The 20953-nt window shown below is 54.1% G+C and overlaps 8 protein-coding genes across 8 annotated transcripts; 4 read left to right on the forward strand and 4 right to left on the reverse strand.

The window, feature by feature from the left end:
- Positions 1–1307: 1307 nt before the first annotated feature.
- Positions 1308–3308, forward strand: G647_07555 (uncharacterized protein; the record flags this gene model as incomplete). Its single annotated transcript, XM_008731869.1, has 2 exons — positions 1308–1579; positions 1631–3308. The coding sequence occupies 2 exons, from the start codon at positions 1308–1310 to the stop codon at positions 3306–3308; spliced, it is 1950 nt and encodes a 649-aa protein (XP_008730091.1).
- Positions 3309–4803: 1495 nt separating this feature from the next.
- G647_07556 (uncharacterized protein) lies at positions 4804–6292 on the reverse strand (the record flags this gene model as incomplete). Its single annotated transcript, XM_008731870.1, has 2 exons — positions 4804–4931; positions 5083–6292. The coding sequence occupies 2 exons, from the start codon at positions 6290–6292 to the stop codon at positions 4804–4806; spliced, it is 1338 nt and encodes a 445-aa protein (XP_008730092.1).
- Positions 6293–7392: 1100 nt separating this feature from the next.
- G647_07557 (cytosolic Fe-S cluster assembly factor nbp35) lies at positions 7393–8481 on the reverse strand (the record flags this gene model as incomplete). Its single annotated transcript, XM_008731871.1, has 2 exons — positions 7393–8336; positions 8385–8481. 2 exons carry the CDS (start codon positions 8479–8481, stop codon positions 7393–7395), a joined length of 1041 nt encoding a protein of 346 aa, XP_008730093.1.
- Positions 8482–9151: 670 nt separating this feature from the next.
- On the forward strand, positions 9152–12150 carry G647_07558 (uncharacterized protein; the record flags this gene model as incomplete). Its single annotated transcript, XM_008731872.1, has 2 exons — positions 9152–9332; positions 9386–12150. 2 exons carry the CDS (start codon positions 9152–9154, stop codon positions 12148–12150), a joined length of 2946 nt encoding a protein of 981 aa, XP_008730094.1.
- Positions 12151–12408: 258 nt separating this feature from the next.
- Positions 12409–13530, reverse strand: G647_07559 (uncharacterized protein; the record flags this gene model as incomplete). Its single annotated transcript, XM_008731873.1, has 1 exon — positions 12409–13530. The coding sequence occupies one exon, from the start codon at positions 13528–13530 to the stop codon at positions 12409–12411; it is 1122 nt and encodes a 373-aa protein (XP_008730095.1).
- Positions 13531–14503: 973 nt separating this feature from the next.
- G647_07560 (uncharacterized protein) lies at positions 14504–16467 on the forward strand (the record flags this gene model as incomplete). Its single annotated transcript, XM_008731874.1, has 2 exons — positions 14504–14563; positions 14623–16467. 2 exons carry the CDS (start codon positions 14504–14506, stop codon positions 16465–16467), a joined length of 1905 nt encoding a protein of 634 aa, XP_008730096.1.
- A 700-nt stretch (positions 16468–17167) lies between these two features.
- Positions 17168–17604, forward strand: G647_07561 (uncharacterized protein; the record flags this gene model as incomplete). The annotated part of the gene is made up of 2 exons (XM_008731875.1): positions 17168–17291; positions 17417–17604. 2 exons carry the CDS (start codon positions 17168–17170, stop codon positions 17602–17604), a joined length of 312 nt encoding a protein of 103 aa, XP_008730097.1.
- A 1682-nt stretch (positions 17605–19286) lies between these two features.
- G647_07562 (uncharacterized protein) lies at positions 19287–20861 on the reverse strand (the record flags this gene model as incomplete). Its single annotated transcript, XM_008731876.1, has 1 exon — positions 19287–20861. One exon carries the CDS (start codon positions 20859–20861, stop codon positions 19287–19289), a length of 1575 nt encoding a protein of 524 aa, XP_008730098.1.
- Between the last annotated feature and the right edge of the window lie 92 nt (positions 20862–20953).

Genomic DNA, 20953 nt, shown 5'->3' on the forward strand with positions numbered 1-20953 from the left:
AACAATTGGAAGCTGCCGCCCCAGAAGTCCTTCTCTCTTGAAACCTGCGTCGTCTTCGTCTTCGTCTGATGTTATTGGGTGGATTTTCAACCTCTGCAAATGAGGCAAAGAGGAGATGAGGTGCGACAAAGGTCGAACAAAAGCACACCGCGTCTCCCTCCCTGCTCTGCCCTGTGTGCAATATCTCCGCGTCTCCCTGTGTGCAATAGCTTGCTGCACAATATATGTGCAGAGCGTCATGCCCAGCACTCGCTACGACTCTGAGACCTTTAAATGCTTGAATTGTCCAGCTGCCGAGCCTGAAGACAGCACGGTCCGATGCGCAGTTCAGCTTGCCCAGCCTTCAGAATCGTCGAGACATCCAGCTCCAGGACCGGGAACGTGCTGATTAGCTTCCGCAGCCTGTCGGTAAGCCAATTTCGGCGTGGATCTGGAGGCTTCGCCTTGCGCCACGCATGCAGTTGGAGTTCTGGGTTAGGCCTCGCTGCTTACCAAAGGCACCCCTGCCCGATGTTCTATCTTGGGTCTTATTAGCTCACCACTACTGTACACGGCTCCCAGGGCGAGGGCGCCAGCCCCAGCCGTAAGCCGTCGCTGTTGCCATCCGAAGGCAAAAGATACTCGTATCATGGACGCGCCCTGTGGCCGCTGCGTCGGAGAATCGGTGTGAGCTGTGAACCGCAGTGAGCACATGAGTCCGTCAGTCAGTGTGCTGTGACCGTGCGACTATTAGTCGTTGCTTGTTCCAACTCGGTCTGCGTGCCCGGCTCCTTTACATGAGCAACGAACGACCGCCAACATGGAATCCGGGGCAAAGCGGTAAGCACGAGTTCACGGGGACACCGCAACCTGGAGATGGAGACTGACATTCGTTCCAGGAGACACATCCCGCACTGGCCGCCCTTCAAACAGCCATATCAACAGATCGGATCGACAGACAATGTACAGTTGACTCCGCTCCCCGTCACAGGCGGCTCAAGCCTGCCGAGCGCCAGCATCTTCAGTCCAGGCCTCAACAGTGCCACCGCATACACGCCCGATCCGCTAAACAGTACACCGCAACCCCTTCTGCTGAAACCGCTGGGCACGGCAGACACCACCGCGTCAAAAAGACGGAATGGAGGATGGAAGACAAGTTCGCGCATAGCCCTGGGTTGCGCCGTTCTGGTGCTCGTGACCAATATCTGTCTGACCGTCGGGCTGGTAACGTCGGGAATGGACATGAGAGGAGGTTCGTGCACGCACACACCGTGGCGAGGGAATGTTCGCAGCTAATTTTGACTTTGCTCAACCCAACAGGTATCTACATGGTCTACGCCGGTGACTGTGGAAAGGTCGAGATGAAAGATACGTGGGTGCATCTGGGCCTCAACGTCGTGGCCACGGTATTGCTTGCCAGCTCGAATTACTGCATGCAGTTACTCTCGTCGCCCAGTCGAAGTGAGCTCGACAAGGCTCATGCCAAGCAGAAATGGATGGATGTCGGGATCCCCAGTATGCGGAATCTTCTCTTCTTGAGAAAGAAGAAGGTCATTTTGTGGTGGATTCTGGGATTGTCGTCGCTTCCGCTCCATCTAGTGTGAGTCGCTGCATGTCTAACCTCTTTTACATCGAGCTGATATTTCCCCAGGTACAACTCCGTCTTCTACTCTGCCTTGGCGACGAACAACTACAGCGTCTTGTACGCCTCGGAAAGTTTTGTGCAGGGCGCGGCCTACGACAAAACCGAGTTCCCAGATACCGAAGCATGCAACGTCACCGAGATCCAAGCCGGCGCCAGGGTTGGGAATTTTACCGTCCTCAGCAACGACGACTGCATTCGGGCGTATGCGCGAGATTTCGTCGAAGACCGCCGGAACGTGATTGTGGTTGTGAAGGATCCTCCCTCGAATCAGGGCTCTCTGTTCAAGATCGTCGACAACGAATTTCCCGAAGAGATTACCAGCCAGTACAACCCTTTCTCCTGGATCTGTGATAACCCAGACATCGTCAATCAAACGGACGCTTGCTGTGAGAACAAATGGGGCTTCATACCGTGCTCGAAGATCACGCCGAAGCTCATCGACATTGCGGACCAGTGGTCGACCGGCGGGTTCGAAGTCGATCACTGCCTGTCCGAACCCGTCAAATCGGAGTGTCACATGCATTTCAACCTCATCCTCATGGGCGTGGTGCTGGCGTTCAACACCCTCAAGGCCGGCGCCATCGCCTATGTCACATTCTGGCTGGGAGAGTCACCCCTCGTCACCGTGGGCGATGCTTTGCAGTCCTTCCTCCGCAATCCCGATCCCACCACCGAAGGAATGTGCCTTGCCAGCCATGACAGCATCGTCGCATCCTCCAAGCTCGGCTACAAGTCTATGCCCATGAGATACGACCCCAAGCAGCACCGCTTTTACGAGGCCGCAACCTGGAGACAATGGGTATTTCTCCTTGGGGTGTTCTCGTTCGCGGGCATCGGAACGTCTATTTGCTTGACCCTCGGCATCGAGAACTTCAAGGGCGACAAAACGATCCAGAACGCGTGGTCCATTGGATTGGGCACGGTAAAGCCACAAAATCTGATCATGGGCTGGAATCTCCCGGGATACGAGAACAAGACGATTGCCATCTCGACCTTGATCGCCAACGCGCCGCAGGCACTGTTCTCGTTCCTCTACATCTGCTACAACACCCTCTTCACCGTCATGTTCCTGGCTCGCGAACTCATGCGCTTCAGCGTCACGGCCGGGCGAGGCCGGAAGTATCTGCGAGTCAGCGAAGCCCGAGGCGAACAGAAGTCGACCTACTTCCTGCAATTGCCCTTCAAGTACGGCATCTTTCTCCTCATCGGGTCCGGCTTGATGCACTGGCTCGTGTCGCAGAGCGTGTTCCTCGCCAACATCGCCATCATCCCGCGCGACGGGACCGTGCCCATGAAAGACGAGATTACCACGGTGGCCTACTCGCCCATCGGCATGATCTTCATGCTCTTCCTCGGCTTCTTCCTCCTGATCTTCCTCTTCGCCATCGCGCTGCGGAAACTCCCCTTCGGCATGCCCCTGATTGGCAGCAATTCCATGGCCATCAGCGCGGCGTGCCATCTGCCCCCCGGAACCAGCCAATCCGAGCGCGAGGAAATGGTCCTGAGACCGCTAAACTGGGGCGCCGTGCCGGGCGGCGGCAAGGTCATGGATCTGGGCATCCGGGAAATCCACGCCCACGGTGCGGAAGGCGACTTGGACGAAAACGGCACGGAGGGTTTCGGCCACTGCTGCGTCAGCGATCGGGTGCTGGAAGCTCCCGAGAGGGGGAAATTTTACATCTAAGCGACGCGGGAACCAATATGGGGCGACGTATGTAACGTACCGCATACGAGGACGAGGACGAATACTTACTTACCTTTCCCTCAGTATAGTGTATACCTAGTGAATATTGTATAGACAGATACAGTACAGTAGATCTCACGAAAGGTCGATGGAAGCTTGTTGCCCAGACATGCATAGAGATGTGACAAGATGACAAGATGACAAGATGGACATGACATGGCTTGACTTGACATGAGACGATGCGATGTATAGGATCATCGACGAGCGATGCGATACAATGCGACGCAGGAAGACTACTTTCAATGCATAGCGCCGGCGACTCGAAAGGACGGATACTGAATATATGTACGGAGTACGGAGTACGGAGTACAGAGGCAGAGGCGAGGACGAAAGCGACGGCAGAGGCGCGAAGACGGCTTCCGATTCAGATCTTTCAACATTTACGCGTATGGCCCTCGGTTTTGAGGGAGGGTAGGACGGGGGTTTTACATAAACGGGGGTTGGAGTTGAGGGAGGGAGGGTACGGAGTACTTTGTGTGGGTATAATTCGACTTGGTACTTCTGCCTGGTCTTCTACCTACAAGTATCTACAACGCTCCCGTGAGTGGATGGTGTGCCCTACCTACTGTACCTTGGTACTGCAGTCTACTGCAGTGCGCTGCGTACTGTACATACTGATGTGTATCTTCGCTGGACGCTGGACGCTGGACGCTACATTAGAAGTACATGTCTGTGTACTGTGTACTCGCACAGGCGAACCAATCGAAAGACGGAGTAAGTACCTTGTGTACCCAGTGGGTCCGCCGGACTTTATAGCTATATACTTAGGTAGCTATGGGTACCTAGGGATATCGAGACCAAGGAAGGTGTACACACGACCCCGGTAGCTGGGTACTACTTATGTCTCTGCTGGATGATGTCCTGTGCTACCTTAGCTTGTGTTGTCCTGTCCTGTCCTCTCCTGTGCTATAGCTATTTACCTACCTTAGGTACCTACCTCGTTCCATCCCTTGGTACTGTATCAGCATGGCATGTAACGAGATACTAGTACATTAGCTCGACTCGTTACCAGATCGTGGACAGTAAGGAAGCACATATACATAAGCACGTGGTATTTTTTTTTTGGAGGAATTGATTCATCATGGATCGGTGTGTTCATTCATCCAGCTCGCCGTCCATTCCTCCCACGCTCCATTCACGTCTGTCGGTTCCGGGCGGAGGGAGAATCAATGACAGGAAGGTAATGGCATGTTATGTATGCTGCGCCACGCAGTGCAAATTCATCATGCAAGGCGAATCGATGCACTCCGACTTCGACTTCGACGCAATGCAAATCCAATTGCCACATACTCCAATGCCGTCCTATGCTATGCTATGCTATTCTGCGCTATGCAACGACTTCTCTTTTCTTTGTAAGAGCGTAACGAAACGACCATCATCAGGTAATCGGCAATCATGCGGGCTGCTCTGTCTCCGCAAGCGAGGCTGGACGAGTCTAAGAATGGGGTGCGATGCTGATCGAAGGCCCGGATCCGTCAAAGACGACGAACTGAGACTTGAAGAAGACGTCGCCATAGATGGCAAAGGGGATGCCCTGGTTGGATTGCAGGCCACCGAAGCAGACTAGAACGTGGGGCATCGGGCCGTTAGCGGACATGTCTTGCTCATGAGATTGAATACACAGAAAATGAAATGTTTCGGCAGCCACGCTGTAGTTGTGAAATCCTCGTCGGAGGGGCGAGGGCATGAAGGAGTAGAAGGGTATAAGACTTACACTGCTGTCCCGTCTGAGTATCTCTGCCGACGTTCGCAAAGTTCATCCCATCGCCGGATATGGTGGCCATGTAGCTGTCCCCGATGGCAACCTGCAGATCTGGCAACGCAGTATCGCAGGGAAAGATAACACCACCGGCATCCTGACTCAGCTGCGCCCCTTCGACGGTATTCCAGTATGCCACCAACATCTCGTCAGGCACCAGCATGAGTGAGGTGCCTGTGTCGACGATGGCCTTACCATTGGCAATTTGCCCGGTCCCCTGGACGCCTTGGACGGTAAAGCTCGCAGAATCGACTTCCCAGAAGCCGCGTGAGGAGTCGACTGGTGTGGTGCTCAGCTGGCCAGTGAATGCTGTTTCATCGATGTTGCCGAATTCGTAGGATCCGACTTCGCCGGACTTGAGTTGCGCCGTGAACACGGGTAAGGTCAGGTCGGGAAGGATATTGTCGAAGAAAGTCTTCTGCTGTTGAGGCTGGATGGTGTTCAGCTGGGAAAATGCCAGACCGACAAGTCCATTCGACGCTGAGTCCGTCACAAAGCTGTCGGCGACGACGTCCGGAAGACCGATTGCCTGGGCGGCAACGGTGGCCCCACCGATGTCGACTTCATCAACGCCCACGGGACCGGAGGCCGAGGAGCCGTCGCCGTAGGTGATGTTGAAGGTTGAGCCATCAAGCGCGTTTGAGAAGGTGGTTGATTGGGTGGGATCGTAGATCGTGTGGCCTTGCTGAGAGGAGGCGGGGAGGTTAGTGTTGAAAACCCAGCTGTGTGTCGTCGGCCTGGTTAGTCTCATATAATATGTGATGTGTTTGTGGAACAGCACGGAGAGGGGTCTGTCATACGTATCTGAAGAACCACTGTCAAAATTCATGATCAGAGTCTGTCCCCCAACGTTTACCGGAGACAGAAATTGAGCATCGTTTTGCGTCGGAGAGGCAGTCGTCTCGCCGTCCTCGCCGTCTGCATTGATCTGAGCTTCGGTGGCTGCCGCGATTCGCGTGGCAACCTCGCCGTCGGGCAAGAATTGGATGTCGCCAAGTCCAAACTTCACCAGTGCTCTCCGGTATGCCGCTTTGCCGTTGGGGACGTAGTTGTGCTGCTGTATCCGGGGGACTTTAAATGACCGCTTTTGTTTTAACCGGACTGGCGAGGCGAAGACTGTTGCGAGGAAAAGAACGACCAGGAGAAAGGAGTGAGTGCCAAGCATGTTGTCCGCAACGGTCGACGGGCGACTTGAGACGACGGTGAGAACGAGAAGGATCGAAGCGAGTGCTCGTGCTGAAGAATTGAGCAGTCGGTGAGGGCAGTGATGAAATGTTAAGTGAAGGACCGGCCCTCTGTGAAGTGAAGGTAAATGCAAACACACCAAAAAGGAAGGCAACAAGGCTCAATGGCCAACGGGGATAGAGAATGCAGAATGATGGTCAGAAAGTAACAAGGTCAGTATGTAGGCAGATGTGGTATTCTATACGTGCGCGTCCTCGTCTCGAACCGTGCAGGAGAGCCGTGGGCCACGCCATCTGCATGTCTCAGGATCTCGGTCTGCATGTCAACGGTGGATGCCGAGCGCTCTCCACCGAGCTTCTGACGCGGCCGATGGATCTTGGAAATGGAGAGAGAGCTCTCAACGAATGTCGCGGCTCTGTGACCGGCCAGATCTGAGGGAGCCAACCAGGGCGAAGAACAGGAGTGCATGGCGGCGGGCAAGCAACGGCAAGGCTACTGGCTGTGGAGGCAGCTCCCGTCGAGCTCGAGGCTGACGGCCCTCAGAGTGGACAACGGGCAGGATATCGTCTGGATGAGCAGGCCAGAAATGACGGTTTCGTGAGAAAGGGATGAACGTGAAACAGAGGCGCAGAAGTTGCAGTTTCATCTCCCCGCCGTGCTAGCCCGTTTGGGGTGCCCAGTTCTTGGCACTGCCTCCTCACGTTTGCTGGCGACTGACTTCGCCGACCTGTCAATTGCCCGAGCCTGGTCCATGGACCGCCAACTCGCAACGAATGCTGCTGGCTCCGATCCGTGGAAAATGTCATGGAAGTCTGCGGGGGCCTTTGGATGAGCACGGGTCATGACACGCGGCAACGATCTCCGACTCGCCAAGCTGCTCCAGCTTCATCTGCCGCCGGAATGTCGTGCCATCACACAGCTAGCAAGCTGTACCGCTGCATCTCCCTCGCCATTGGTATGGAGTAACAATGCCTGTCTATGCTGGCGGACTGTGTGCCGCCCGCATGCCATCTTAGAAAAGCCCAAAACCTAATGTTTCTACTGCCGCAATTCTGCAGGGAAATCGTGCGCAGGAGATAATTATATGGGTCCATCCGGCAGGACTTGGTTAGGATCCTCGCCAACTAATCGGCCGACTGATCTTACAACTTGTCGCAATGCTTTGCAAGCTGGACTGTCTGGAAAGCTGTCCATGAAGCTTTCACCAAAGTCGCATGCCATCCCTATCCGCGGATCCAGCGGTACCGAGCCCAGGAAAGGGATGCCCATGTCTGCACAGAGTTTCTGTCCTCCTCCAGTCGTTGCCCGGAAGATCTGAGATTCGTGGGTGCATTTGGGACAGACAAAACCAGACATGTTCTCAATCAGCCCGAGCACTCGAATCCCAGCCTTGCGACAGAAGTCGATCTCTTTGCGCACGTCCAGGAGAGACACTTCTTGTGGCGTCGTTACCACCACCGCACCATCCACGCCGGACTCCTTCAGGAAGGAATTCACTGACAGATGCTCGTCTGATGTGCCTGGAGGGGTATCGACGATTAAATAGTCCAGTTCGCCCCATTCAACGTCTTTTAAAAACTGTTTGATGAGCCCGTTCTTCTTCGGGCCTCTCCATATAACGGCATCGTCCCGGTTGGGCAACATAAACTGGACACTCATGACCCCGAGATTGTCCGTCACCCATACTGGACTCCATCCGGCGTTGCTGACGTGTATTGTCTCGGCCTCGACACCCATCATCTTAGGTATTGAAGGACCGCAGATATCCGTATCCATAATTCCGACGGTCGAGTCTGGGTTCGCAGCAAATGCGTGTGCTAGAAGAGTAGAAAAGGTAGATTTTCCGACTCCGCCTTTTCCAGACAGAACAAGTATTTTATGTTTTATACCGGCGAGCCGTTCGGTTATGAGAGGAATGTCGGGGTCTGGACCCTTGGGTGCAGAGGCGCATATCGCTTGATTGGGACAGCCGTCACAGGCATCGCCTTTGCCGGCTTGTTCGGACTCGGGGCCAGGACAGTGTTCTAACACACCATGTTAGGCAAGACTTCATGCAAAGCGCAACCACATACCAGGTTCTGGGGCGACGAGTTCTGGTTTCTTCTTCAGAGGGTTCTCCAGCACCTCCGCAACGGGTTCTTGCAGTGGTGCCTCAAACGAAGGTGCCATCTGTAATTTGCGACTCTACAGCGGGATCGGGGAATTGAGGACGAACAGTATCTTCGCGATCTTCTGTCGTGTGGTCATGCGGCGAAAATGCAAGATGCGCTGGATTGGTAATACGTCACGGCCATGATTGGCTCCTCTGCAGCCTCGTTGGCCCCGTCAGCCTTGTGGCTACCCCTCCTGTCAATCACAGACAGTCTGAGGAGCTGCGTTGGGATTTGCTTTCCCATGTGCTTCTCCTGCCCGTTTCTCTTGCTTCGGCATATCTTCAGGCATTCGGAGTGGGTGAGGTTTCCGCCGCAAGGGGCCAATGGTAGCGTCCACCTCGAAGTCATGGGCCAATTCTGGCGTCATGCGCTGGGGCAGCGTGGGCAGCAATTCACCGCAAGCCGCTGCGATTGGCCGCGACAATGGCCGAGAGGAACAGCTCACCCGCACTTTGTTTTCATCCACTGCCCCGGTGCCTCCACGCACAGTGAAGGTACTTCACTGCCCCAACTGCCTCTGTTCCTGCGACTTGGATCTCAAACTCTTCCGAAAATACGGCGATGGACTTGGATCGACACATGAACATCTGCTCGGCCGCGCTCTTTTCTGCCTTACCCCTCATTGATACAGAGGGATTTTACTCCTCCATTGAAGGCTCCGGACAACTTGCACGATGAACGAAGACATGGCTAACCCGTCTGCTGGCGATGCCGCTACAGAGAGTCTGCGGAAGAGGAACACACCCCTGAGAGTAAACAGCAAGGAGGATGCCCGAAGAGCGGTCCTTGAGCTCAACGCGCTCGAGGAGAAGGAAGTCAAAGATGACAAAGACCGTAAGACTTTCGGCCGCACACCGGGTGGTACTGGTACGTACAGTCGCGACCTTGTTTACACCTGGCGCGACGCTGAAAACCCCCAGTCTTCACTGTGCCATACACACATGATATGGTCTCTCAGCTGCTGTCCCCAACAGAGCCCAAGAACTTGTCAGACATCTGTGTTCTCTTGATCCTGTTGATCCATGTACTGCTGGCTTGGTTCCTCCCTTCAACCGCGAGGAAACCAGTACTGGCCACCATCTTCTTGTGCTGGAGAGCCGGTTACAACATCGGCATAGGATACCTGCTTCATATGCAGTCTCATCACAAGTTGTTGGTGCGGTGGGCTCGCAAGTCAAAGCTGTTTCCCGCGGCGTCGAACGGAGAAAACCCCCATCCCAAGCTGCGTGCCTTCCTCAAGAGAGAATTTGAGACCAAGATTCCCAAAGACTACAATTTCGATACTGCTCCGCTTGAGTACAATACGTGGTTACTCTTCCGCCGCCTGGTCGACCTCATTCTGATGTGCGACTTCACGACTTATATGCTCTTCGCCATAGCATGCGCTCATACACCAGCATCCGAGTCGGTCTTTGTGACCTTGCTTCGATGGTTAGCCGGCATAGCCCTGTTTGTCTTCAACATCTGGGTCAAACTGGATGCCCATCGCGTCGTCAAGGATTTCGCCTGGTATTGGGGTGACTTCTTCTACCTTATTGACCAAGAATTGACCTTTGATGGCGTTTTCGAGATGGCCCCTCACCCGATGTACTCCATAGGGTATGCCGGCTATTACGGAGCTTCGTTGATGGCGGCCAGTTATAAAGTCCTCTTCATTTCAATCATTGCTCATGCTGCACAATTTGCATTTCTGGTCCTGGTTGAAAGTCCTCATATCGAGCGTACATACAGCTCTCCGCCTCCCCGCCGGGCGATTAATGAGCTGCCGGCCGTGGCACAGACGGACAAATCGCCGACCGATCACAGCTCCACTGCCGAAATATGGCCACACCCAGCCCATGCGCAACCATCCCAAACGCACAATCTATTAGGCCTCCACAATGTCGACCTGTACCGCACCACCGACACTGCGGTCTTTCTGCTGCAGCTCTACTTGATCGCGTTGACCGTGCTCACGCCGAATACGAGACCTTATCAGACACTTTTTGTGGTCAACGCGACCATCTGCCGGATTTGGTACTCCGTGGGTATTGGCTATTTGCTGAACAGACAGTCAGAGAAGAAGAAATGGACTCGTCATTTCCTCAAGTACGGCGAGAGTACGGGCGAAGCTTGGAGGCAGTGGAAGGGGATCTACCATCTCAGCATGACGCTGTGTTATTCCAGCTTCGTTGCCGCGGCCTGGAAGATGTACCACATCCCTTCGAATTGGGACGGCGGGATGGCGCTGCCAAAACATGTCATCGGACTCGGCCTGATCGCACTGCAGATCTGGGTTTCGTTCAGCATCTACGACTCATTGGGTGAGTTTGGTTGGTTTTTCGGCGACTTTTTCTTCGACCACTCTTCGAAGCTGACATACGGTGGCATCTATCGCTTCCTCAATAATCCGGAGAGAGTTCTGGGTACGGCCGGAGTTTGGGGCATTGCTCTCATCACGAGTAGTAAAGCCATGTTTTGCCTTGCTCTACTAAGTCACACACTCAGTCTGACCTTTATCCAATTTGTCGAAAGACCGCACATGCAGAAGCTCTATGGCAGGAGTCTCCGTCAAGATGCAGGCCTGGTCAAGAGCCTCCGGAGGTCGCTGCCCCCACCGTTACGCGAATGGCAAGATGGCATGGACAAAATGCTAGGGGAAGCATTCGACGTCATAGAGGATATGATCGACGCTGCGAAGCCGAAATTGACCGCGGGTGTGACTAGCATTGTCGAAGACACGAAGAGTCTCTTGCCGAAGAGCACACACCGCCTCAGCTTGACAAAGAACGAGGCGGACCTTGCGGGACTGAATCCGAAAGACTATGAGCTGCAAATTGAAGGCACTCCTGCATCGGCTCTCGCTGAGTCACAACGGTCGAGCGATAGGGAGTCCGAGCAAGCTAGGCTTCCGGCGGAGCGGACCAACAGCTTCAAGCCCTTGCTCTTTGAGTACGGCGCCCCAATCAAAGTCAAATGGACCGCACCTATGAACCACAGCAAGCGCGACTGGGTCGGTCTGTACATGGTTTCGGACAACAACTCGCGCGAAGTGACCAGACTGTCGTCGTCTGGAAGATGGATTGCTACAAATCGCGACGAGTACGAGATCCTACAATCCGAGGTCGGCATCATATCATCAGACATCAAGAGCTCGAAAATAACAGAGAACGGCGAGGCGAAAGAATGCTTGACCGGTGAAATGCTCTTTTCCGGTGACAAGCTATGGTGGACTCAGGGCGTCTTCGAGTTCCGATACCACCACAACGGGAAGCACAATGTCATGGCCATCTCGTTACCGTTTGAAGTCCGCATCCCACGGTTCGGCGAGGACGACCTATCGCTGGAGTCCAACATAACGTTGTCCACTCCAGTTCCCCCACACCAGGACGCGCTGATCCGTCACACCATCGAAAAGATACTATTGCCCATCGTGCAGAATTGCTTCGACCGCGACCCAGATATCGCACCGCGAACTGTCTCCGAGGCATTCGGGAGCCTGGTCGATCGAGACGGGAAATATGCTAAACGTGTGGTATACGTTATCCACCAGATGTTTGGCATTGAGTTTGCGCCCGAGGTGGTCAAAGCAGATGGGAAGGTGGAGAACTTGGCCTGGCGGATATGGGAGGCGAAGAAGGTATTGGCGCCTTTCAGCATGTCGAAGTCAAGAGGACCAGGCACACCTATCGAGGGAAGTAATTGATGAATCAGGCATCAGAGCCTTTTTCTTGCGGAAGACTGGCAAACAACGCAACCACAACCTTTTCCTTGGCCGGAATACAACAAAGATCAGAAGCTGAGGGTGCTGTGCGAGGTACACGGCAGTGGTATACGGATGTTCAATGGATTGATATTCGCTCGGTCCATCAGTTGCACAAAGCAGGACGTTGGACTCGGAGGTCACTAGTCGCAAAATTCCTCCCACAATAACAGATCCACCATGGCATCCACCTGGGGAAGTCTAGTAGAATATTGATCTAGTCCGATGATGCGGCAACGATCCGTCCAACTCACCCGTCTTCTCCATTTCTTTACACGTATCGTACAAGAAGAAATCTATCAGCACCGCGTTCACCTTCCCCTTCGCCTCGGGGTGCTTCTTCAGGATCTCCCGCTGGATCAATTCGACACACCAAATGCTGCAGCCCCTTATTTCGACTTCAAGCTCCTCGCCTGGCTTTATCAACTCGTTCCGGGAGATCTTGGATTCCAAGCGCGGAGAATACCAGAGGCAGTCCAGGCTCTGCAGCATCTGGGGGATGCGGTAGTCGGCAAACATGGTCAGCGACTCGATGTCCGAGAAGGAGCCGTATGAGGTGCCCTGGAAGCAAGCCCAGATGTCTGCCACCAGGATCTGTGCACGCTTCAGTAGGCGGACTTTTCGGCCTTGAAAGTAGGCGACGTCCTGGAAATTTGGGAAATGTTCGGCGAGTAGGTTCACCAGGGCTGCTGCCGACCCGTTGGCTTGCCGAATGAGGTTTGCCGGTCTGCAGGCGAAGTGATTGTAAAGAATATCGCCCGCCTCGCGGAGGATGGATATTCGATCACTCAACAGGGGCATCCGTTCGTCTGTGGCGGAACGGAAGACATGCTCGAGCACACTGTCGGGACATGCGTCGCGATCTTGCCAGAAGTCCGGGCTGGTGATCGGGTATCCCTCCTCAAGGGCCCTCTGCAACGCCGCAACGAGGGACCAGTATCCCGTCCACCTCTCGCCTCTGAACTCCACGGCGAACCTGTCCGTCTCGGCCCGTTCAGACCAGAAGGAGAAGTTGAGCAGATTCATGGTGAAGATGAAATTCACCGTTTCTTCCTCGTTGTCGTTGGTGAGCTTTGGATGGAGAGCGTGACTCGACCACGTCCCCGTCGAGTAGGATTTCTGCTGCATGAGTTGGTAGATCTGTTCGGCCGCCTTCTTGGTGCTGGCACTGGAGATGGCGACGTCGATTGCATTGTCGCAAATCCACTCTGCTGATTCCAAGACGCGTGTGTTTGGCGGTGAAGCTTTGCTCCCGTCGTCCCCTAACCCCAATGACTGCCGGAGGAGAGCTACTAGCTCGGGATCGGCTTCGTCGTCAGACATTTTCCCTTGCTCTGGTCAACGGGCAGTGAGTGGTACAACAAGATGACTTTGAAACGATGCTCAAATGAATGACCTGCCTCCGTCAGTCTGAAGCCGCCTTGCTTTCGTCCCGGCATGCTCGTTCTTCCAAGCAACCCGAAAGACCAGTAACGCAGATTTGAACCCACAGTTGATAACGCCACATAAAAGCAGCTTCATTGCCGCTTGTCATTGACACGTATCATTGCTACACGAGAACTCTGGGCTAGAATGGTCATGATCATCAAGTAACGCCTTTCTGGACTCTATCCCCTCGACCACTGTGTACAATGGATCTGATCTCAAAATTCCTGGACCTGAACAAAATGTGTCATTTTCTCACTTGGCCAAATGAAGGCAAACGGGGCCGATCCCTTGCGAGGTTTGATGCAAGGGCAGGCAGAATGCCACCATTAAAAGAGCGGCATCTTCCAGGTGGCATGACGAGATGCTGCAGGTGACGCAGAGCCCTAAAGCCGTCAACTTGCCACTAACGCACCCACTAAACAATTAGCGTTGTGGGCACCAGGCGAGCCCCCAGAGGTGGCTTTGATTGGGGATGGGCACGACGGCGCAGGCGCTGGGCGCCGTGGGCGGGCGGTTTGCAACTCTGTGCTGCAGGGTTCAGCGATCCAGCTCACGATTTCGCTGTGCGGCTCGCCAGCCCGAAAGATCAACGCCGCATCTGCTTGTCGTCCTCCCCAGGGCGCGCCCGGCAGCAATCATCAGCCGCTCCTGCAACTCAATCTCTCTTCTATCAACAACAAGATAGTCGCGCCTCCTCGACTTTACTGTGTGCTCTTGTGTCCTTCACTTTCACTTCACTTTCCAGCCTCGTTTCCTTTCCCGCGTATCGTTTGCCTCATGCCTCCGCATTTGCTGGAGAGCCCTCCCTAAACGACTCGGTCCCTCCTTGCCCAACACCCAGCCTCACCTCCCCCCGGAAGTCAGAGCGATGGCCCGCGAAAGTTATACCCGTCAGTCGTTGGGGGCGACACAGCGGCTCGTCAAAGAGGTGAGATCCACGGGACCAGCGGGAAATGCGGCCGGAAACTGACTCCTCCGCCAATACAGTCCCGGGTCCTGCTTGTCGGCGCAGGTGGCATTGGCTGCGAGCTGCTCAAGAACCTTGTTCTCACCGGCTTCGGCGAAATACACATTATAGACCTTGACACGATCGACCTGAGCAACCTGAACCGTCAATTCCTGTTTCGTCATGAACACATCAAGAAGCCAAAGGCGCTCGTCGCAAAGGAGGTGGCCGGCAAATTCAACCCGAACGTCAAACTCGTCGCATATCATGCCAATATCAAAGACAAGCAGTTCAACCTGGAATGGTTCTCGGGGTTCAATCTCGTCTTCAATGCACTCGACAACATGGACGCGAGGCGGCACGTCAATAAAATGTGCCTGGCGGTTGACGTCCCGCTGATTGAATCCGGCACGACTGGCTTCAAAGGTCAGGTGCAGGTGATCAAGAAAGGCAAGACCGCTTGCTACGATTGCACCCAAAAACCGACAGCCATTTCATATCCCGTTTGCACGATACGATCTACACCCAGCCAACCGATCCATTGCATCGTGTGGGCCAAGAGCTATCTTCTGCCAGAATTGTTTGGTGTGAGCGAAGACGAAACTCCCGAGGTCGACACGTCGGAGGACTCAGATAATGCGGAAGAGATCAAGAAGCTGCAAGAGGAGGCTCAAGCGCTCAAGACGATCAGAGCTGCAATGGGCTCCAATGATTTTGCGAAGCAGGTGTTTGACAAAGTGTTCAAGGAAGACATCGAGCGCCTGAGGGAGATGGAGGATATGTGGAAGGACAAACAACCCCCGGAACCGCTGTCTTACGATATTCTTGAGCAAGAGGTGGCCAAGATCGACCTCTCTACCATTACGAATGGGCAACGCGTCTGGTCTGCTGCCGAGAACTTCGTCGTCTTCAAGGATAGTCTGGACCGATTGGCGACACGCTTAGCACAAGAACAAGCAGCAGCATCAAAATCCGGTTCCCCACAACCTTCTATCTCGTTCGACAAGGATGACGGCGACACGATGGACTTTGTTGCCGCGGCAGGTAACCTCCGAGCAATCATATTCGGCATCGAGCCCAAGTCGAAATTCGACATCAAACAGATGGCAGGCAACATTATTCCTGCAATCGCCACAACAAATGCCATGGTTGGCGGGTTATGCGTGATGGAGGCTTTCAAGGTCTTGAAAGGAGATTTCGCCAAGACGCGTTTCTTATGGGTATCCAATGGCGCGCTGGCCACGGACAAGTTGGACGAGCCCAATCCCGAATGCCCCGTCTGCAGTGTGGCGATGATGCGAGCACGCGTCGACTTGGAAGCCGCCACGCTCGGAAACCTGGTGCAAGACATTTTGCGAACAAAACTGGGTTATGGCGAAGAAATCACCGTCATGAATTCAGCGGGTATCGTCTACGACCCAGATCTCGAGGACAACCTGGAAAAGAAGTTATCTGAACTAGATATTGGCGAAGGTAGTTTCGTGGTGGTCAAAGACGAAGAGGACGACGATCCCCGAGTCGATCTGCACCTGGCCATCGAAGCGAAGAAAGCAGAAGACGGAGACAAATCCATCATATTGGTCGAGAAGGAGGGCAAGCGGTTCGAGATAGCGAAAAGGCCGAAGAAGAAGTCTGGAGCCGATGGCAAAGAGGAAGACCAGGACGACGATGAGAATGGCTTGGTCATGATGAACGGCAATACAAACACAGCACCCGCGACAGGCAAGCGGAAGCGACTGATCGAAGACGACGTTGAAGACAGCGCCAAACCCGCGAAGAAGTTGCAAGGCCCAAAGAGTGATCAAGTTTCGCACCATCCAGCGGCATCACAAGCTATTGTGATTGACGAGGACAATGGAGCGTTCGTGATTGCGGACGACGATTGAAGTAATCTTCGGTTGCGGTGGTTTCCAGATCATGCTGGAAATAAGCCGCATTGAAACAGAGCAGCATCGGTGGTGCTGAAGGAGCTCTCTGCTACCTACTCTGTCTGGTTATATTCAAAACCACCGGGGGAGGTTGACGCGCGCTACGGCCTTCCCACACACTTCCATTCTTGTGCCTTTACCTTCTCCTGTACTTTATACAGTTGGGACGTCTGCTTGAACTCTTCAGGAACAGCGCATCTCCACTTGGACATTCTCGATAGAATCTTCCTGGAGACCGAGGCCACGTTTTGGGATTGGCTTGGGAGCCGAGGTCATGGAACGATATGCGACGAGATTTTGCAGGGGTTGGTTCAAGAGCTGAGGAACTCGAAAAACAGAAGATATCGAAGCAACACAACAAACTGACAGATGAAGAGAAGCGTTCATCTCTCTTGACTTTAAGGCTCTTTTGATTCCGTCCCCCGTCCTGGCTGTAACTTTGTAGACAGGCCAGGCACAGCACGCCAAGATTCACTCTGCCGTCTTTGTGGCTGGATTCAGCCGCATCTCCACTGCCTTGGCGGATTCACGGTCCATTTCTTTTACGCGTCCTTCATTCTCCATTCATAACTGCTCCTCGCGGTTCGACGAGGATTATTGCCCTTCCCTTCCCTCGACCAACGCAAGCATATCACTCAAGACCACAACCATCATAATCATGGCCGCGAACGGAATTCCCTCGCCCTTCGTGACGCTCGTCTCGGCCGACGGCTTCGAGTTCCACGTCCGGCGCTCCGCAGCCTGCGTGTCTCCCACCCTCCGCCGCATGCTTGATCCACAGAGTACGTATGCCCACGGCCACCTACCGCAAATTGAGCCTTGCAATTCCTCGCACTCCCAAAAACCCCCCGGTAGCTCGTTTTCGTTTCCGTTCAACCGCTGACCCCTTGTTTTGCAATTTTTACAGACAATTTCGCCGAAGCCCAGTCCGGAGTCTGCCACCTCGAGAATATCAGCGGGATTGTGCTCGAGAAGGTGGTTGAGTACTTCTACTACAGCGAGAAATATCGGAACAGCGAGGGCGTGCCAGACATGGATATCCCGTCGGAGTTGTGCCTTGAACTGCTTATGGCAGCGGACTTTTTGTTGACATGAAGAATTCGAGGGTGCATGGATCGAAGCAGCAAAAGACACTTGCTTGCGGTGCGAGGCTGCGAATATCTCTTCCAGTCTCGAATGCACTGCTGGAACACCAGGAATGAATGATATCGTGTCGACGAGGATATGAAAAGAAGGAGTCGCATCTGGGTGGAAGCAAGACTCCAGGCGGAGCTTGCCGAGGCCATGCAACCATTCTTCACCAGGAGGCCACGGTTGTGACAATCCATCGGCAACCACCATCACCTTCATCACCAGCGGCCGGGACGGCGGGGATCTTGTCGATGACCATTCAACGCGACATTCCAGAATCCCGAAGTATCCGTTTACGGAACGAGTGAGAACGGTTGGACCTGCCAGCCAGATCTGTTGACAGCGCGAATGAAGGAGGCAATCTGCCAGTCAGCCAGCCGACAGTTGCGAGACTGGTCCTCAACGCTGGAGGGAAGATGTTAATGTCATGCTCATGCTCATGTGCAAGCCAGCCAAAACTAACCGCAAACGCCTGCTTGACTACAGTACTCAGCACTCATCGGGCAGGCTACAGCGACAAGCCAGTCCGGACAGCCACTCTTCGCTGGAAGCCGCAAGTCCCAGTTTCAAAACCGAGCCAGGACCTCCAAAGGCTACAGAAGGAACATCATTTCACAGAGTAAGAGTAAAACTGGATGGTCAGAGATGATTCTCGTTGCAGACGACTTTCGGAAACGAAAGACCACAATGACCCAGTGAGCTGAGCATGCATGTTTCATCTGGCTAGTTGATTCCCATCCTACCTACATGTATATCTACCTTCCATCACCCATACCGCACCGCACCGCATCACACCACATCATGCCTTCCCTTGACTTCTTTCCCCTGACTGAAACGCAAATGCGAATGCAAATGCAATACAAACGCCAACATATGGCCAATATCCGCATCCCAACCCTCTCTCCCTCCCTCTCCACCCATCTCAAGCATATACGTCGCGACACACCTGCTGTCCCACAGGCCGACGTCTATAGAAGATGGAACATCATACACCATACTCCCTAGATCATCAGGCAGTCCGTCGCACCTTTTTTTAAATTCCATGTGCTGAAGCGGACGTTCTCTCAAGGGGAGACATCATCACTCCGTATTATGTGTGCATTGCTTGAACCTATGTGGTCTGTACTTGTACACGTGGTGTGGTATATCATCATGTCACATGTCAGAGCCTTCGTATTAAAGTGAATGTCGGTAGGGAAACACAAGCACAAACACAACACAACACGCTGTATATGTATTTGCGATTGCTGTGTGTGCCGGTGCGGTACGGCGCGGTGCGATATGATGTTATGTCATGTTGTTGTGTAGCTCCATACCACATACCAGTCACGCAGTACTGCGTACTGGATTTATGAACTCGGAACTCATCATTTCTATAAATACTCTGTATAGCATATAGCATAGCCTGGGTATCACGTCTATTTACTGTATGTTTCGTTGAACCGTGCCGTTCTGTTGTTCCGTTCCGTCTCGTTCCATTCCAGTCCATTCCATTGCCGTCATGTCTCCGTTCGAGGTTCATGCAATGACCTCTCCAACGGCTGTCCAGCTATGCTCGCCGTCGAGATGAGCAGGAAGCCCAGCTCTACTCGTAGGCTCAATCTGACTTCAACCGTCCGTGGGACCTTGGCATCTCCATATGGTCATCAAATCTGCTTCGTCTGACCTGGTCGACGGCCTTGGCCCTGCGCCTGCCCTTTCCCTTTCCCCTGCGGTCTCCTCGCCCCCTTGGTCCCCGCCCTGATCTTCTCTTCGAATAGCTTCTCGGCTCCAAAGCACGCATCACTCAACCGCAGATAACTCACCACTCCCATGTCCACAACTGCGAGGAGCACGTTCCTTTTGCCGTATTTGATCCGCGTCTCCAGCTTGCCTGCCTTGTCTCTGGTCAGGAAGTCCTCCGGCTGAGAATCTAGGAGGCGGCCGATTTGAGCAAGACTGGGGATCGAGGGTGTGGTCCGCGCATCGATCACGCAGATGCGATAGTCCGGTGGAGGGGGGGATGTTTTCTTAAACGTGCTGGAGGCGGCGGGTTTCCAGACGTGAAAGTGGATCCGGTAAGGTGGCTGAGGTCGTTGTGATTGTGATTGTGTGTCGTTGGGTGCCGCGATGGTGTCGGTGCCGGTGCTGAGGCTGTGCGATGAAGATGATCCGTCATGATACGGTATCAGCGCCAGTGCGCGGAAAATGTCGGCGTAGTTTCTGTATAGGCCCGGTGCGACGAGTGGGCCGAGTGAGGAGCAAGATTCACTGCGTTGAGGGCGGAAGAGGTACGAGACCAGTCGGTGAATGAGGGATGCGATGTTGGATATTGCAGAGGAAGGTCGAGAAAGACTGCGTGGGGAGGTTGATTGGGGTTGTAATCGCAGTAATGCTATTGATGGTGACGGCGTGTGTAATGAAGACGTCGAGGGAGCTACATTTTCGTAATTGTGACCATTTGGTTGAACAGCATCGGTGTCATGCCAAGTTGGTGCTCGGTGGACGATATACCCTGCTCTCTTCAGCCCCGCATAGACTGTATATCGTTCCAGCGTCAAGCCGTCCGTGCCAATGAGACTGGCATACGCGCCTTGAACACTCATAGGCAAGTCGCCTATTTTCAGCTCAGGCTGCTCGCCATCTTGAGGTAGCTGTGGCTCGCGGGCGGAGGCGGCGGCGGCACCATTCTCCGAGGTGATTAGATTGACATCCTTCTCATTCTCCTCTTCCTTGCGTTGAGCTTCCTCCAGGATGTCCTCTACCTCGGCGTCCGGCCACCGGATATCAAGATTCCCTCTCTCCAGCAGCCAGAGAGCCTCCTCAGGTAGAAACCAAGTCCAGTTGTTCCTGTCTCCCACGCCCATGACCTTGGAGTGCGTGCTCTTGAACTTCGGCACCACCACGCATCGTCCTTGTCTCGCGCCTGTGTCATCTTCATCCCATCTCCAGTCCCCTTCGTTGGGCAAATATTGGCCCACGACATGGTTCTTGCCCGCATGTATTCGTACCGAGCTGAGGGCAGTGTGCATGGCCAGGCGGGACGCATCGAGGGCCGAGGACTGCGAGCGCGTAGGGTTCGGTTCAAAGTCTTTGGTGCCACGTTTGGGGATTGTGGTTTGTCCTGTGCGCGTGACAGCCGTTATTTGGTTGAGGAAGCGGAAATCTTGGGTCTCGTCCTCGAGATCGTCCTGGTCGGTGGTAGAGGTTCGAGGAATGGCATCCTCGTCGGCGTCGGCCATGTTGTCGTCGTTGAGCGCTTCAGGAAGGAGAAGGGAGAGTCGTATAATGGGCGCGTGCTAATTGCTCGCTCTGGGTCACACAAGATGCATGA

The sequence above is a fragment of the Cladophialophora carrionii genome (genome assembly GCF_000365165.1).
Source record: "Cladophialophora carrionii CBS 160.54 unplaced genomic scaffold supercont1.6, whole genome shotgun sequence".
Taxonomy (NCBI): Eukaryota; Fungi; Ascomycota; class Eurotiomycetes; order Chaetothyriales; family Herpotrichiellaceae; genus Cladophialophora; species Cladophialophora carrionii.